This window comes from Geotrypetes seraphini, chromosome 3 (assembly GCF_902459505.1).
Source record: "Geotrypetes seraphini chromosome 3, aGeoSer1.1, whole genome shotgun sequence".
NCBI classification, from domain to species: Eukaryota; Metazoa; Chordata; class Amphibia; order Gymnophiona; family Dermophiidae; genus Geotrypetes; species Geotrypetes seraphini.
This window is the reverse complement of record NC_047086.1, coordinates 172,948,492-172,967,471: the sequence shown is the minus strand read 5'-3', so window position 1 is coordinate 172,967,471 and position 18,980 is coordinate 172,948,492. Positions and strand designations below refer to the sequence as shown.

Here is an 18,980-nt window from a genome sequence, read left to right as displayed (position 1 = left end):
CCAATGATCCATATAGGCCAGTATCCTGCTTTGAGCAGTTGCCTGTCCAGGTCACAAGTACTTAGCAGAAACCCAAATAGCAACATTGCTACCGATCCTATGGTAAGCAGTGACTTCCCCATGTCTGTCTCAATAGCAGACTATGAACATTTCCTCCAGGAACTTATCAAAACCTTTTTTTAAACCCAGCTATTCTAACCGCTATTAACACATCCTCTGGCATAAAAGTATTTCCATGTAATTTCATTGTACTTTTTGACAGTGTAATAATCAATTCACTGTTACTCGTTCTACACCACTCCAGCTTTTGTAGGCCTCAATCATATTTCCCCTCAGCTGTCTCTTTTCTAAGCTGAAGATGCCTAACCGCTTCAGCCTTTTATCATTTTGGTCGCTCTTATTCCACTATATCTTTTATGAGATATGGCAACCAGAACAGAAGAATACTGTACTCAAAGAGAGGTCACACCATGGAGCGATACAGAATATTCTAGGTCTTATTTTCCATCCCTTTCCTAATAATTCCCAACATCCTGATTGCATTTTTGGCCATTGCCACCACACACTGAACAGAAGATTTCTGCATAGTGTCTATGATGAGACCCAGATCTGTTTCTTGGGTGATGACTCCTAAGGTGGACCCTAGCATCAGGTAACTAAGATTGGGATTATTCTTCCCACTATGCATCTTTTTGCATTTGTCCACATTAAGTTTTATGTGCCATTTGGATGCCCAGTCTTCTAATTTCCTAAGGCCTTTCTGCAATTTTTCACGGTCCTTGTGTGTTTTGACAGCTTTGAATAGTTTTGTGTCATCTGCTAATTTAATTGCTTCACTTGTTCTAGTTTCTAGATAATTTGTAGATATGTTAAATAGCACAGGTCCCAGTACAGAGCCCTGCGGCACTCCACTATTTACCCTCCTTCATTAAGAAAAATGACTATTAAGCCCTACCCTCTGTTTCCAAATTTATTATTCATTTGATATACCGTCTATCAATAATTTATCTAGACGGTTTACATGTGTAGAAATAATATCCCCTCATACGGAACATTGCCTCCTATCCAATGAATTCTTAATCTTCTCAGGAATCTCGCTTGAGGAAAGCTTTCTGAAAATCTAGATACACTACATCAACCAGCTCACTGTTATCTACATGAAATGAAGCAAATTGGTGAAGCAAGACTTTCCTTGACTGACTCGATGCTGACTCTGCTCCATTAAACCATGTTTGTTCATATGTTCCATAATTTTATTGTTTATATTTTCCACTATTTTGCCTGGCACTGAAATCAGGCTTATTGATCTGTAATTTCCTGGATCTACACTGGAACCCTTTTAAAAAATTAGTGTTACATTGGCCAGTCTTCAATCTTCAGTTACTACAAATGATTTTAGCAATAAGTTTCAAATCACTATCTGCTGATCAGCAATTTCTTGTCTGAATTCTTTCAGTACCTTGGCGTGTATACCATTCTGTCCAGGTGAATTTTCACTTTGTCTTGATTTGGGTTAGTATGTCTTCCACAACATCCTTCAACCAGAATAGAACCAGTCTTCCCCTCTACCATATGGTCTATTGTAGAGCTAAATTTGGAAGACTACTGCAGTGAGTTGCTGCAGCCAGCAGGAGATAGACCTCTCTTCTCAACTAGTGAAGGAGGAGAAGGCTCTGGAAGAACAACATTAAAAATCACTTGTGCAGATGGTAGTAATGCTGGTTGCATAAGTGATTATATAGAAACAAGGAAACATGATGGTAAATAAAGGCCAAATGGCCCATCTAGTCTGCCCATCCGCAGTAACTATTATCTCTTTCTCTCTCTGAGATCCCACATGCCTATCTCACACCTTCTTAATTCAGACGTAGTCTCTGTCTCCACCACTTCTTCCAGGAGACTGTTCCATGCATCTACCACTCTTTCTGTAAAAAAAAGTATTTCCTTTGATTACTCTAGAGCCTATCACCTCTTAACTTTATCCTATGCCCTCTCATTTCAGAGCTTCCCTACTGGGGCAGACTGAAGGTCCATCAAGTTCAGTATCCTGTTTCCAACAAAGGCCAATCTAGATTATGATTACAAATCAGGATCCCAAAAGAGTAAAATAGATTGTCCTCAAGTCCATCTTAATAATGATTTATGGACTTTTCTTCAAGGAAACTTGTTCGAACCTGCTATGCTAGCCATTTCTACCACATTGTTATATCAAAGAATTCCAGGTCTTAAATACATATTGACTGAACAAATTTTCTCTGATTTATTCTACAGCTTCATTGTGTTCCCCCTAGTCCTTATACTTTTGGGAAGAATAAACAAGCAATTAATGTCAACCCCTTCCGGTCTTCTAATTTATAGATATCTATCATATCTCCCTTCAGCCTTCTCTTCTCCATGCTGAAGAGCCCTGCCCTCTTTAGTCTCTCTTCATAGGGGAGTCATTCTGTCCCCTTTATTATTTTTTGTCACCCTTGTCTGTACCTTTTCTAATTCTGTTATATCTTTTTTAATGCTTTTCTTTATCTGCTTTTCAGATGCAACATATCCCATACAGTGGTAGAAATCTCACACTTCAACTCTCAGTAGGTATAGCAATAGGCTACTATGTGGGTTTCAGCCAGGTACTTATGACCTGGATTGGCCACTGGAAACATAACATAGTAACATAGTAGATGACGGCAGATAAAGACCCGAATGGTCCATCCAGTCTGCCCGACCTGTTTCAGTTTTAATTTTTTTAATTTTTTTTCTTCTTAGCTTTACCCATTACTGTGCTTGGGTTCCAACTGCCGAAATCTCTGTTAAGACTTACTCCAGCCCATCTACACCCTCCCAGCCATTGGAGCCCTCCCCAGCCCATCCTCCAGGGTTACAAGGTTACAAGGCTAGATAGATGAACCATTGGTCTGGCCCAGTATGATTATTCTTATGTTCTTATCTTCCCTGCCAAGTTAAGAACATAATATAGCCTTACTGGGTCAGACCAATGGTCCATCAAGCCCAGTAGTCCGTTCTCACAGTGGCCAATCCAGGTCACTAGTACCTGGCTAAAACCCAAGTTGTAGCAATATTCCATGCTATGCATCCAGGGCAAGCAGTGACTTCCCCCATGTCTTTCGCAATAACAGACGATGGACTTTTCCTCCAGGAACTTGTCCAAACTTTTCTTAAAACCAGCTACGCTATCCGCTCTTACCACATCCTCTGGCAATGCGTTCCAGAGCTTAACTATTCTCTGAGTGAAAAAAAATTTCCTCCTATTAGTTTTAAGAGCACTTTTCTGTAACTTCATCGAGTGTCCCCTAGTCTTTGAAATTTTTTGACGGAGTGAAAAATTGATCCCCTTGTACCCATTCTACTCCACTCATGTTTCTGTAGACTTCAATCATATTTCCCCTCAGCCATCTCTTTTCCAAGTTGAAGAGCCCTAACCGTTTTAGTCTTTCCTCATACGAGAGGAGTTCCATCCCCTTTACCATATTGGTCGCTCTTCTTTGAACCTTTTCTAGCACCACTATATCTTTCTTGAGATAAGGAGACCAGAACTGAACGCAATACTCCAAATGAGGTCACACCATGAAGCATTAAAAACATTCTTAGTCTTGTTAATCATCCCTTTTTTAATAATTCCCAGCATCCTGTTTGCTTTTTTGGCTGCCGCCACACATTAGGCGGAAGGTTTCATCGTATTGTCTACAATGATACCCAGATCCTAGCATCCGGTAACTGTGATTCAGGTTATTCTTCTCAATGTGCATCACTTTGCATTTGTCCACATTAAATTTCATCTTCCACTTGGACGCCCAGTCTTCCAATTTCCTAAGGTCCGCCTGCAATTTTTTACATTCCGCATGCGTTTTAACAACTTTGAACAGTTTGGTGTCATCTGCAAATTTAATCATCTCCAATTTCCAGATCATTTATAAATAAGTTAAATAGCACTGGTCCCACTGTTTACTCTCCTATATTGAGAAAAATGACCATTTAACCCTACACTCTGTTTTCTATCCAATAACCAATTCCTAATTCACAAGTGAACTTTGCCACCTATCCCATGACGCTTTAATTTTCTCAGGAGCCTCAAATGAGGAATTTTATCAAAAGCATTCTGAAAATCTAAATACACTATATCAACCGGCTCACCTTTATCCATATGTTTATTCATACCTTCAAAGAAGTCAAGGAAATTGGTGAGACAAGATCTCCTTCGGCTGAACCCATGCTAACTCCATCTCATTAAATCATGTTTGTCTATGTGTTCCACAATTTTATTTTTTATAATCATTTCTACCATTTTGCCTGGCACCGAAGTAAGGCTTACCGATCTGCCCTGGAACCCTTTTTAAAAATCGGCGTAACATTGGCCACCCTCCAATCTTCAGAACACAGTGTAAGCAAACATTTATCACTTTTTTTCTAGTTCCAAAAAGAAAGTGTACCAAACATCAGCAAACCAGTGAAAATAAAGTAGTTAAAAACAAGACAATGCGGTTACAATATTCAATTTTTGAAATTATACATAACTTTATAGTAGTGGTTCTCAACCGGTAAGTTGTGATTTGCTTGTGTGTCATAACGAACTAGTTGGTATGTCACCAGATATTTGGAATAGACTGAATGCCCTTGCTTTTCTTAAAAAAAAATTTGCTGGGGAAGAGTGTGGGGCAGAGACTCAGATATTTGGAATCCTTATCACCACTCGCTGTTTTGATATCCCCACCCCCCACCCCTCACCACTGTTAGTTTGAGCAGGAAATATTTTAGGTCTGCCATCAACCCTTCCATCCTACCCCACTCTACCCCTCTCCCACTAACTCCTAGCAATTACTAGTACTGCACTGTCCCCAAGATGAAATCTGAGTTGGAAATACAGTACAGTCTCGATTATCTGACATTCATCTAATCCAGGGATCTCAAAGTCCCTCCTTGAGGGCCGGAATCCAGTCGAATTTTCAGGATTTCTCCAATGAATATGCATTGAAAGCAGTGCATGCACATAGATCTCATGCATGTTCACTGGGGAAATCCTGAAAACCCGACAGGATTGTGGCCCTCAAGGAGGGACTATTGAGAAAGACATGGGGGAAGCCACTGCTTGCTCTGTATCGGTAGCATGGAATGTTGCTACTCCTTGGGTTTTGGCCAGGTACTAGTGACCTGGATTGGACACCGTGAGAATGGGCTACTGGGCTTGATAGACCATTGGTCTGACCCAGTAAGGCTATTCTTATGTTCTTATAATGTAATCTTGCCACCACCCTATCTTAGTAGGTATTGTGGGTCTGATTCTATAAACAGAAATTGGTAGGCACCTAGAAAAATGGTACCTACTGCATGCCATTCAAAGTTAGGCACCACTAGACATCTGCAACTTGGGCACCGGTATATTAGATCAGAGTTTTCTTTGCCCAAAATACCAGTTCCTAACTCATTCCACACCCAAGCTCTGCCCCTAACCATGCCCACTTTTCAGGTAGGTGCTTAGGTGTAGACGCCTGCATGGCACCTACCAAGTTAGGCATTTACCTGAAAAAAATTTTTTTTTAGTTCAAATATTTTTATTGGTTTTAGAAAAGCAAAAAACAAAATGACAAATAGAAGAGCTTCCAAGGAAGCACAGGTTGGAATCGGGTGGTAACACCCATCAAGTATATCTGATTACAATAAGAAGATGTGGCAATAGTAAAAGTAGATGAGCAATAATCAGTACAGCAATCATCAATGTATGCAAATTACATAAGTTGAAAGAAATCAGAAGAATGGTAAGTACATTAAGTACAGAAAAGTGAAGGAAGTAAACCGAGAAAAATAGAGTAAAATGGATTCTAGACAAATACATTACATATATGTACAATATAGCATCAGCAGACACTAATATAACAGTAAAAATGGTACAGAAATTTGAAATAATCGCGCAGTCAAAAAAGAAAGCTATAAGTATATGATCTGGAAGGTGGTTAAGGATCAAATTACTAAAATCGACCAAAATCGACCAAGTTTTATTAAAAGAGGATAATGAATTGTGGCGCTCAGCCATATGGCGTTCAAATTTACTATGGAGACAGACCGAGTTCCACCAATGATTAAAATCCAATTTTGTGAAATCTTTCCAATTATGTAAAATGAGTTGAATGGCAAGAATTAATAAGAAGGTCAAAAGGCGGTCATGATACTTAGATAGATGTGTAGTGAGCGCTACGGGTCCAAGAATCAAAACATCAAATGAAAAGGGATCACTAATAGAAAAATTATTTTTTAAAATTTGTTTTTAATGGCGCTGTTCAATTAACAGTGTCGATTGAACCAATTAAAAAATTAAGTTAACCTAGATCAGCTAGATGTGCCGATCTAGACGCTTAACTGTAGGCATCTTTTATAGAATCACATATCACTTAGCACTAGGACCAAAAGGCTTCATTTTGGTTTCATCATATGACAAAATCTTCTCCCACATTTGTGCTGTGTTCACTGTCTGTTTCTTTGCAAATGGTATATGGCATATCATATGGCTTTCCTTCACCATGGTCTCCTTGTTGTTGCTCTCCTATTCTGACCGTGTTTGTGGAATGATCATGAAATTGTTGAACAGTGGCCATTTGCTTAGCCATAGGTTTCTGTAGCTATTTTAAAATAATCTTAGGTCTCCTAGTGACTTTTCTCAGAAATGTTCTCAACTATGCAGACCCACACTTTTTTCCTTATTCTACCCATCCCAAACATTAGCTCCTTTTGTTGCCATCTCTTCTTAAGAGATACTAACCACATCTCTTCATTTCTTCCTTCCACCTGTCACTTTTTTTTCATCGCCCCATCCTTCCAAGATATACACCAAACATTTCCCCTATCCCTTTCTTTTCCCCCCATGTGCCAGGTTCCTGTCTCATTGACATTAACCTCTTCTGTCTGTTTGCCAAAATACTGTATATACCAGCCTTTTCCTGTATCTCCACTTCTTTTCCTCCATGCAGCAGCTCCCTACACTTCAAGTTAATAGACGATAGGCTCAGGAGTAATCAAGGAAATACTTTTTTTTTACAGAAACAGTCTCCCGGAAGAGGTGGTAGAGACGGTGTCTGAATTCAAGAAAGCCTGGGATATGCACATGGGATCTCTTAGAGAGAGGAAGAGATAATGGTTACTGCAGATGGGCAGACTGGATGGGCCATTTGGCCTTTATCTGTCATCATATTTCTATGTTTCAAATACTTCTCCCTTGCACTCTGAGAAACCATTTCCTTCTAGATCAGTGGTCTCAAACTTAAACCCTTTGCAGGGCCACATTTTGGATTTGTAGGTACTTGGAGGGCCTCAGAAAAAATAGTTAATTTCTTATGAAAGAAATGGCAATTTTGCATGAGGTAAAACTCTTTATAGTTTATAAATCTTTCCTTTTGGCTAAGTCTTAATAATAATATTGTAATTTACAGCTAAAAAGACATATGATCATGAAACTGTTTTATTTTACTTTTGTGATTATGATAAACATACCAAGGGCCTCAAAATAGTACCTGGTGGGCTGCGAGTTTGAGACCACTGTTCTAGATCCTCCTCTGCCATGCCATAGATACATATGAAACAATAGTTTAAATACATCTTCTTGTTTCTCTCTTGTTCCCCTTAGGGCTATTAGTTTTCTATGCCAATTTTAGTCCAACTCTTTTCCAGTGTCTCCTTATTCCATTCTTCCCAAAACACTAGCCTCTTCCTGTCTCTCTGCCCCCTCAACAGTCACCAGCTCTATTCCTTCCTGCCAGCAATTATTTTCTTGACCATTTCCCAGATCCCAGCATCTTCTGTCTATCCTCCAAGAAAGACACCAACCTTTTCTACTATATTGCATTTCTTCTCTTATTTACCAGCTGCTTCTACACTCTGAATAATCCTTTGCACCCTGCAGGCACCAATTTCCTCCTCTCTTCTTTCCACCACCGTAGACTTGGTGCCTTCCCTTCTCTTTACTCACTGGGGTTGCCAGCTCTCTATGCCACCTCTACTCTAACCCTCTTCCAGTGTCCTGTAACTCTCTTTTCTGAGAAGCAAACAATGTCAGTACAAACTAAGATCAGAGAATTTCTATTGGCACCATGTATCTCACAGTAAACAGTTGTATGATATTGGAAGAAGTTCAGAGTAGAAGCAACAACAATAAGAAAGCTAGCAGCCAGAGAAAAAGGGCTGTTTCTGTGAGAAGACCAAGATTATAATGACTTCTTCTCTCCTTTACAGTTTTTTTTTATATCTGATAAGCTGAAAGATATGTGGAGAACTGGTCTTTAAATATATTTACTTCTACCATATATATATTATGGGAGTATTATATCGTATAGTCCCTGGTTCATTAGCCCTGCATTCCAGTCAGGACTAAATCTATAATAGCTCCCCCCTCTTGTTGGTTCCTGCACCAGTTGCTCCAAGAAGCAGTCATTTATTATGTCTAGGAATTTTATCTCCCTAGTACTCCCTGATGTAACATTTATGCAGTCAATTTTTACTAAGCCATGGTAGAGGTTTCTACCGCGGCCTGCAGCGCTAAATGCTCCAACTCATAGAATTCCTAAGAGTATTGAAACAGCGTTGGGTAGAAAGCTCCCCCCTCTTGTTGGTTCCTGCACCAGTTGCTCCAAGAAGCAGTCATTTATTATGTCTAGGAATTTTATCTCCCTAGTACTCCCTGATGTAACATTTATGCAGTCAATTTTTACTAAGCCATGGTAGAGGTTTCTACCGCGGCCTGCAGCGCTAAATGCTCCAACTCATAGAATTCCTAAGAGTATTGGAACAGCGTTGGGTAGAAACCTCTACAGTGGCTTAGTAAAAGAGGGCATATTTATCTGTTGACAAAAAGATAACGTAGAATCTAGTATAATATCCAATATTCTTGATGATTTTTCAGTAGACAAGGCTTCTCCTTATTTTTGAACAATAAGGCCCTAACCACAACAATTTAGACTTCACAGGATTTAACTTCATCATGGTCAAAGTTGATCACTATAGCAATCTGGTAATACAAAAACAAATTAGTAGTATAAAAATATCATCTGCATATATAAAAATAAATTCATCTGTACCTAACGATGTCATATAAACAGTGAAAAAGATGGGGGACAGTGGAGATTCCTTGGGCACACCTGGAGTAGGAAACTAGGCTGTGGAGGTTCTTCCACCAGTTTATATCACATAGGATCTTAAACCATTTCAAAATATTACCTCCTACACCATAGGCCAATATTGAAATGGCTTGGGGAAATCTACTGCTTGGAACCTGGATTGGCCACTATTAGAAACAGGATACTGGGCTTGATGGACCTTTCGGTTTGTCCCAGTATGGCAATTCTTATGATCTTGTGCACTATAAATAAAGAACTTGGATATAAATCACACTATAATTCATTAAATATCCAATATACAGAGCCTTATATCCTGCACATTCTACACACAAATAGTGGAGAAAAATCCTAAGTCTTCTTTAGGAGTTCAGTCTCTACTAAATGGACTTTTAAGACGGCATTGAGCACAACAGAAAAAATTTTGAGCCAGTCTTCCCCTGATGCAGCATTTTTTTTAAGCTGCGAAACATCAGGATGCAAATCTGAGGAATTTGAATTGGCGGTGTCGATGCAAAGTTAAGTATAGCTGGATATGCAAAATGATAAATGTATATGCAGTTGGGCAGTGGCGTACCAAGGGGGGGGGCGGGGGGTGAGGTCCGCCCCGGGTGCCAGCCCTAAGGGGGTGCTCCCGGCCTTGCCGTTCAGTCCCCCCACCCCCGAAGGACCGCTCGCCCCACTGACCTTCCTGCACCACCTATGAAGCAGCCTGCAACAGGATCGCGATCTCAGTGATCCCTGAGCTGCTTGGGCGCTGCTTCCTGCGCCGCGGTCCCGCCCCTCCTCTGACGTCAGAGGAGGGGCAGGACCGCGGCACAGGAAGCAGCGCAGGGATCGCTGACGTCGCGATCCTGCTGCGGCTGCTTCATAGGTGGTGCGGGGAGGCCAGGGGGGCGACCGGTCCTTCGGGGTGGGTCGGGGCATCAGGCCTTCAGGGTGGGGCGGGCAGGCAGGCAGGCTTTCAAGGGGGAGGGGGGTGATAGGCAGACCTTCAAGGGGGGGGACAGGCAGGCCTTCAAGGGGGGAGGCAGGCCTTCAAAGGGGGGGGACAGACCTTCAGGGGGGTGCAGACTTTCAAGGGGTGCAGGCCTTCAAGGGGGGACAGGCCTACAAGGGGGTGGGACAGGCCTTCAAGGGGGGGACAGGCCTTTGGGGGGGTGCAGGCCTTCGGGGGGGTGCAGACCTTCAAGGGGGTGCAGGCCTTCAAGGGGGGGACAGGCAGGCAGGCCTTCAAGGGGGGGACAGGCCTACAAGGGGGTTGGACAGGCCTCGGGGGGGTGCAGACCTTCAAGGGGGTGCAGGCCTTCAAGGGGGGGGGACAGGCCTTCAAGGGGGGGACAGGCAGGCAGGCCTTCAAGGGGGGACAGGCCTACAAGGGGGGGGGGACAGGCCTACAAGGGGGTGGGACAGGCCTTTAAGGGGGTGCAGGCCTTCGGGGGGGTGCAGGCCTTCGGGGGGTACAGACCTTCAAGGGGGTGCAGGCCTTCAAGGGGGGGACAGGCCTTCAAGGGGGGAACAGGCCTTCAAGGGGGGGACAGGCAGGCAGGCCTTCAAGGGGGGACAGGCAGACCTTTAAGGGGGACAGGCCTTTGGGGGGACCCTGGTTTAGAAGTACACGGAGGGAAGGGGGTGTTCAAAGAGACGTGCATATGCCAAACTTTGGGGGGGAAGAAATAATGGGTCTAAAAATAGAGGAGAGGGAGAGAGATGATGGACCATGGGATTTAGGGAGGGAGGGAAGGAACAGAAAGGTAGAGAAATTGGACACAAGGGATGGTGTGGAGGAGGGATAGAGATACTGGATAGGAGGGTAATTGGGAAAAGAAAGGGAGAGATGGTGGACTCTGGGGTGGTGGGGAAGGAGGGAGAGATGCCGGATGAAAGGGTAGTTAAGAAAAGGTGAATCTGTGGAGGGAGATGAAAAAAAGGAAAGATACCAGACTTCCTGGGGAGGGAAGGGAAATGGAAAGGAAGGACAGAGTTGGCAGATGGATGGTTAGCATGCAGAAAGAAGAAGGAGACCCTGGCAAGCAAGTTACCAGAAGAAAACCAGAGCCTTGGACCAAAAAGATTTGAAATATAACCAGACAACAAAAGGTAGAAAAATTAATTTTATTTTCTGTTTTGTGATTACAATATGTCAGATTTGAAATGTGTATCCTGCCAGAGCTGGTGTTGGACTGCAAACGTGAGCTAGGATTTAACAGAGAGGAAAAGTCCTTTTTGTTTCTTTATTTTATTTACACCACAGCGCCAGTGTGGTTAGGAGAAGCCAAAGGGGGTGAAAAAGCTATAAAACCCACCAGGAGTTTTGAAAAAAATCACCCAACTGGGCAGGAATATCGAATCGATAAACTAATTCAATAGGCTGAATCGAATCAAATTTTTTTTTCCTGAATCTGGCAGCATTAGTTTGCGCTACTGTCTTAGACTTTAGGACCTGGGATTGGGGAGAGATGGCATCCTCAGTACTTTATAATGCAAGTGAAACGAGGATTTGGTCAGACTTTTGAAGGGTCTGCAGAAAAAAAATATTGTATAGGCCTGGGACATGAGACAGCAGGAAATGGGAACTTTTCTTCCTTCTATTTTTGTGAATGGAAAGGCTGAGGATGTCAGAGAGTTCAGTTAAAATATGTACTTTATAAGAAAATATAATAATGTGTTTTATAAAGTTTATAGCATAGCTGGCCTACCCAGTGAGGTGTTCCTAGTGGTGGTGGTGGCAGCGTGTCAATGTGTTGAGAGGAAGAGGTGGTCTGGGAAATTTTGCTGAGCAAACTCCGGGCCCATTTCCATCCCCCAGTTAGTCCACTCCACTCAACTGATTCACACACTGAGTGGGTCTTTGGGTGTTGTTTTGGGATCTCTTCCAGTGGTTTATCAGTATCTCCTTCTGGTCCAAGGAAGGAAACTTTGTTATCCTTAGCATTGACCTACAGAATATGTTTGTAACAGCGCTGCTTGTGTGGCATTAGGCTATGTAGTGATTGAAAGAAAAAAACAGACCTTTGCACATTTTTGCACTATATGGTGGGTGTATGAGGAGATTCACATTTCCTGCACAACTAAGTCCATGTGAAGTTACCTTGTGCTGTATTTGACATCTAGCAAGGTCTCTGTTTGAAAGGAAAGATCTAAACTTAAAAATGAAGTGGCCAGAAGTTATGGTAAAAGCAGATAGTGTAGCTGGTTTTAAGAAAGATTTGGACAAATTCCTGGAGGAAAAGTCCATAATCTGTTATTAAGACATGGGGGGAAGTGTCTGATTGCCCTGGATCGGTAGCATGGAATGTTGCTACTCTTTGGGTTTTGACCAGGTATTAGTGTCCTGGATTGGCTACCATGAGAATGGGCTACTGGGCATGATGGACCATTGGTCTGACCCAGTTAGGCTATTCTTATGTTATGTTCTCATCTGTAGGGGCCTTTGTTTTCACTTCTTACTTTAATGTATTTTTTTTCTGAGAACTTATCAGTGTTTTTTATAATGGGAACAAAAATGGAAGAGAATTAATGTGTGTGGGATGAGGGGGTAACTAATTTCTTCAGCTAAATAATTCAATCCACCTCAACCAGACATAGGAGAACTCACGCACCATTCACACACCCTCCAACCAAAAACGTCAAAAGAAAAAAACTGTTCGACAACCTCCTAGCCATTCAAGCTGCAACACTCGACCCCCAACTCTACAACCTATTGACCTCAACTACTCCATATGTACTTCTGATGTCATGACAATTCAGACATAATTTATGTTATGTTATGTTTGGAATATAAGAAAATTTTCACTGCCTGTTTCTATTCTGACCATTTATTCCGTTTCATGGTCATTACAAAAAATATTTTTTTACATGGGGGGGGGTGTCAAAAAAATGATGGGCCCCGGGTGCCACATACCCTAGGTACGCCACTGCAGTTGGGATCATTTAAAATGTGAATTGTGAACTGGGACATATAAGACAATATACAAGTTATAAGACTGGACTTTCTTTTGTACTGACAAAAAGATAAAAAGAGCCATGAACATAAGTAGTGAATTGATGATATAAGAAGGCTGAATGATGAACAGCAAGATGTGTGTCAATAAAGCCGAACTACTGAATGAATACTTCTGCTCAGTTTTCACCTGTGAGGCACCGGGACACGGTCCGCAGATGAAGGCAACACAAAACACAGAAGACCCGTTTGAGAATTTTGAGTTCACACCAGGTGAAGTTTACAGTGAACTGGCAAGACTCAAGGTGAACAAAGCCATGGGACCAGACAATTTGCACCCAAGAGTGCTCAGAGAATTGAGCAATGTCCTGGCGAAACCGTTGGCTGAGCTATTCAATCTCTCCCTAAGTAAAGGGAAAGTTCCCCTGGACTGGAAATTAACTAATGTCGTTCCTCTGCATAAAAAGAATTCCAGGGCAGAGGCTGCGAATTATAGACCGGTGAGTCTCACATCAATAGTGTGCAAACTCATAGAAACACTAATTAAAAGCAAATTGGACACGATCTTGAATGAAGGGAATCTTCGGGATCCCAGTCAGCATGGATTCACCAAGGGTAGGTCCTGCCAATCCAATCTCATCAGCTTCTTTAACTGGGTAACAAGAAAGTTGGACTTGGGAGAGTCTTTGGACGTCGTGTATCTGGACTTCAGTAAAGCTTTTGACAGTGTCCCACACCGCAGGCTGCTAAGCAAGATGGAATCGATGGGGTTAGGAGAGACACTAACTGCATGGGTCAATGATTGGCTAAGTGGCAGACTTCAGAGGGTGGTGGTTAATGGTACCCTCTCTAAAACATCGGAGGTGACCAGTGGAGTGCCGCAGGGCTCGGTCCTGGGTCCACTCCTTTTCAACATATTCATAGGGGATCTGACTCAAGGGCTTCAAGGTAAAATAACACTATTCGCCGATGATGCCAAACTATGTAATATAGTAAGTGAATGCAGTTTACAGAATTATATGGTGCAGGACCTGCTTACATTGGAAAGTTGGTCCTCAACCTGGCAGCTAGGCTTCAATGCTAAAAAATGTAAGGTCATGCACCTCGGAAGCGGAAATCCATGCAGGACGTACTTCTTGAACGGAGAAACTTTAACTAGGACTTCAGCAGAACGAGATTTAGGAGTAATCATCAGTGCAGACATGAAAACTGCCAATCAAGTGGAGAAGGCTTCATCTAAGGCAAGGCAGATATTGGGTTGTATCAATAGAAGTTTCGTCAGCTGAAAGCCTGAAGTCATAATGCCGTTGTACAGGGCCATGGTGAGACCTCATCTGGAGTACTGTGTGCAATTCTGGAGGCCACATTACAGTAAAGATGTGCGCAGAATTGAATCGGTTCAGCGGACAGCCACCAGGATGATCTCGGGGCTCAAGGGTCTCTCGTACAAAGAGAGACTGAACAAATTGCAGCTCTACACTCTCGAGGAACGTAGGGAGAGGGGAGACATGATCGAAACATTTAAGTACCTCATGGGACGTGTCGAAGTGGAAGATGATATTTTCTTTCTCAAGGGACCCTCGGCCACAAGAGGGCACCCGCTCAAACTCAGGGGCGGAAAATTTCATGGCGACACCAGAAAGTATTTCTTCACAGAGAGAGTGGTTGATCATTGGAACAAGCTTCCAGTGCAGGTGATCGAGGCAGACAGCGTGCCAGACTTTAAGAATAAATGGGATACCCATGTGGGATCCCTACGAGGGTCAATATAAGGAAATTGGGTCATTAGGGCATAGACAGGTTAAGCAGAGTGGGCAGACTTGATGGGCTGTAGCCCTTTTCTGCTGTCATCTTCTATGTTTCTATGAGTTTTTTATGCCTATGATTAATAGAGAGTCCTCCATTTAGTAGGGACTGAACTCCTAAAGAAAACTGAGGCTTTTTCTCCACTGTTTGTGTGTAGAGTATGTGGGATATAAGAGTCTGTACGATATATTGGATAGTAAATGAACTATAGTGTAAGTGAAATCACTCATTATTATACTGTTCCCAATTTACCAGTTTTCCTAATCTCTGTAAACATTTCATCTGTCTTCTCATTCTGTCCTGGGGACGGTAATATAGCCCTACTTGTATATTCCTCCCCTTCACACATGGAATGTCTATTCATATGGATTTCACGCTGCTATCTTTGTCATAAAGAATGTTTATTTTGTTTAATTGAATTCCCTCTTTAACATAGTCTAACAATGTTATGGTTGTTAGATATATAGTTATTTTTTTGGGTGGCACACTTCAATCCTGTGATAATGGCAGCTTAACTGATATTTATTTAGATCAGGGGTGCCCAATACGTCGATCGCGATCGACCGGTAGATCGGGAAGGCAACACGAGTCAATCGCGGAGCCCATCCCGGGCTCCGTGATAGACTCGTGTTGCCGTTCCGATCTACCAGGTTGATCAGCCTTCCTCTCCCCGACGTCCCACACCGCCGCCCCAAGCTCTCCCCCAACTTTTTCTTTCTTTCTCCCTGCCCCTTCTTTCTTTCTTTCTGTCTCCCTGCCTGCCCCCTTTCTTTCTCCCTGCCCACCCCACGCCACTTGGTTTGCCGCCGCCATTGGGGAACAGGCCCCCAAGCAGCTGCCACCCCAACTCTCCCTGCAGAAACGTCAGACTGACCAGCATTCCTCTCCCCAACGTCAATTCTGACATCAGGGAGAGGAAGTTCTGAGCCAGCCAATCGCTGCCTGGCTGGCCCGGAACTTCCTCTCTAATGTCAGAATTGATGTCGGGGAGCGGAATGCTAGTCAGCGCGATGCTTCTGCAGGGAGAGCTTGGGGTGGTGGTTGCTTGGGGGCCTGTTACCCAATGGCGGCGGCAAACCGAGTGGCGTGGGGGAGGGCAGGGAGAAAGAAAGGGGGCAGGCAGGGAGACAGAAAGAAAGAAAGAAGGGGCAGGGAGAAAGAAAGAAAAAGTTGGGGGAGAGAATGAGGTCTGGAGGAGAGGAAGCATACAGGAGGCTGAAAGAAGGGAAGAAATATTGGATGCACAGTCAGAAGAAGAAAGTGCAACCAGAGACTCATGAAATCACCAGACAACAAAGGTAGGAAAAATGATTTTATTTACAATTTAGTGATCAAAATGTGTCCGTTCTGAGAATTTATATCTGCTGTCTATATTTTGCACTATGGCTCCCTTTTACTAAACTGCAATAGCGGTTTTTAGCACAGGGAGCCTATGAGCATCAAGAGCACTGCGGGGCATTCAGCGCAGCCCCCTGTGCTAAAAACTGTTATCGCATTTAGTAAAAAGGGAGGGGGTATATTTGTCTATTTTTGTATGGTTGTTACTGAGGTGGCATTGCATAGAGTCATCTGCCTTGACCTCTTTGAAAAACCCCCGGAATATGAATGATAATTAACATTTTCTCTGCCTTTCAGTATGCTTTGTGTTTTGGTTTTTTTATTGTTGATAAATCATTTTGACTTGGTCATTTTAAAAGTAGCTCGCAAGTCCAAAAAGTGTGGGCACCCCTGATTTAGATCATAGCTCAAGGTGAGTTGTATGTACAGTAGGTACAGAAGTTAATTTTCCCTATCCCTTCAGTACTCATAATCTAAGTTTGTATCTGAGGCAGTGGCAAGTTAAGTGACTTACCTGAAGCCACAAAGAGCAGGAGCAGCATTTGAACCATGCTTCCCTTGTAATCTCAGTGCTCTAGCCACTAGGCTATTCCTCTTAAAAAAAAAAAATTAATATATATATATAAGAAAGTTACATATTACAACAGAAATAATCCAGCTCTCATGCACACAAATTTGACTATTGTGGCTTTAACTAATCTTGTTCTCCTTCTAGGGAGAAAGTAACACATGTATTTCCTTGCTTCACTAGAAAGGGCATTTCTATTTCTGCCATGTAGTGCAACCTGGGCTAGATGGAACCATTGGTCTGACCCAGTATGGCTGTTCTTTTTTTGTCATGACGTATAGGTATTGCACATATGTAAAGCAAATATTTCAACTAATTCTAGTATATCCCTTTCTTCCTCCACTAGGGGTACACGAAAGAAAAAGAAGAAGACTCAGAAACTGATGGACACTGGTTCACATGTGACATCACTTCACACTTTTGAGTATTTAGTCCCTGCTGGTGACATTGAAAATGAACCTGGAATGCCTAACCTTGGTACAGAGTTGAAAAAGAAGTTGAAAAAAATCACAAGGCAAACAGCCATTACAGGAACGACAAATGATGCATTTGAGTCTGATTGCTCTGAAGGGTAGCTCTTATTTAAAGTATTAGCTAAGCATTATGGGAATAATTCTGTAGCATAGGCACTAACATATATGTGCTCACTACATGCCTGTGTTTAGAATAATTATATTAGACCAGATTATTAGACATTAGAGCAGGGGTGTCCAACCTGCGGCCCAAGGGCCGCATGTGGCCCCGTGAAGTATTTTGTGCGGCCCCGGTCGAGGGCAATGCAGTGTTTTCCTCTGCTGCCCCTGGGTGTTTACCGTCTTGCCGGCTCCCTCCTCTCTTGCTGCAGCGTTTGCGCATTTGTGTGGCCCCAGAAACATTTTTTGGGGTCAATGCGGCCCAGGGAAGCCAAAAGGTTGGACACCCCTGCATTAGATCATATTCCAGTAATAGAATAGCCACATATATACTACTATTTTTAGAATAATGGCATTTATGTGTGAATGTGTGCACAGACACACATAACTGCCAAAAGTCTGCCTAAATGCCCACACAAGTTACATAGCATGTAATTGCAAGGGAGTGAGACTCATGTAACTTATAAAAATACTGTAAAAACTATGCGGGTATCTGCAGCTTAAGCACTAACTCACCAGCTATATAGATGGCATAAGTGTTTGTACTTATATGAGACTGCACCTGTTTAGTCTAGTATTCTGAAAAAGGAAAGCAGGTGCCTATGGGTTTTGGGGGGGTTTTAATAGTCTCCTACCAGAATTGCCCTTGGTGAGGGGAATTTTATAAAACATACAAATGAGAGAAATTCCACTCAATTATACTGAGCAAATTCAGAATTCTATATCACTTTCAACATTTATGGCAAAAAAAAAAAAAAGGCCTCAGATGTCTGTATGTGTGCAGCTATACCAGTCTTTAAAGCTGCCAACACTCAGTAAGACCGATTTCTTTCATAGGCATTTTTATAAAATCATTTTTTGTGTGTCTGGCCACATATGCACATAAGTAGCCCCTTATAAAAATCCAAAAGGCATAAAAGTACACACGTTGACATGATGGTGTGCATGTTGCTAGTAGGTGTGTACAGGGATGTAATTCACAAATCCTCCCATTGCTTATAAAGTAAACTTATGCATTACCTAAATAATCTAGGTGTGAAGATTTACACCTGTTGTCAGGTTATAAGATAGTCTTGAGTTTTGCCACTCATACTAGTGTTTTTTAATAAAGGCGCAAAGGTGCCCATGTGTCTTTGTAAGGTAACTTCTAAGTACCTGTAACCCGTTCTGAGCTCTTTGGGAAAACAGGATAGAAAATGAATTAAATAAAGAAATAAAATAGTACTTACATACCGTCTTAAACTAGGTGCTCTCATATAAAATCACCTCCTGTGAGTACTAAGAATCTTTATTACAGAATTTAGCATAAAGAAGTAATTCACTATTACCTCCACACTGGCTATGGAAAAACCGTTTGCTCAATTGATTAATTCCCAAACTTAACTGAGTTCTAATTATGCTCAAGACCTCAAACACCCAAGACACTACTTGTGATGTTTTTTTATGTCCTTAGTGGGGTGAAGTGTTCATCATCGATCTTGGTTAGGATTTTTAGTTGACAAACTACGGTAAATATTTTTATATATACTTAATTGTGGTGGAAAATTCTTATACAGAAGAGCACGTAACTTAAAGCCCGACAGCTACCC

The 18,980-nt window shown here is 42.3% G+C and overlaps 1 protein-coding gene across 2 annotated transcripts in view; it reads left to right on the top strand.

Annotated features, from left to right (window-relative positions):
* AHI1 (Abelson helper integration site 1) overlaps positions 1–18,620 on the top strand; it is a 468,789-nt gene extending 450,169 nt beyond the window's left edge. For both annotated transcript variants that reach the window (XM_033938898.1, XM_033938899.1), the window contains exon 25: positions 17,106–18,620. In XM_033938898.1, the coding sequence (XP_033794789.1) occupies positions 17,106–17,334 (229 nt within the window). In that variant the 3' untranslated portion in view covers positions 17,335–18,620. The remainder of the gene's footprint in view (positions 1–17,105) is intronic.
* Positions 18,621–18,980: the final 360 nt, after the last annotated feature.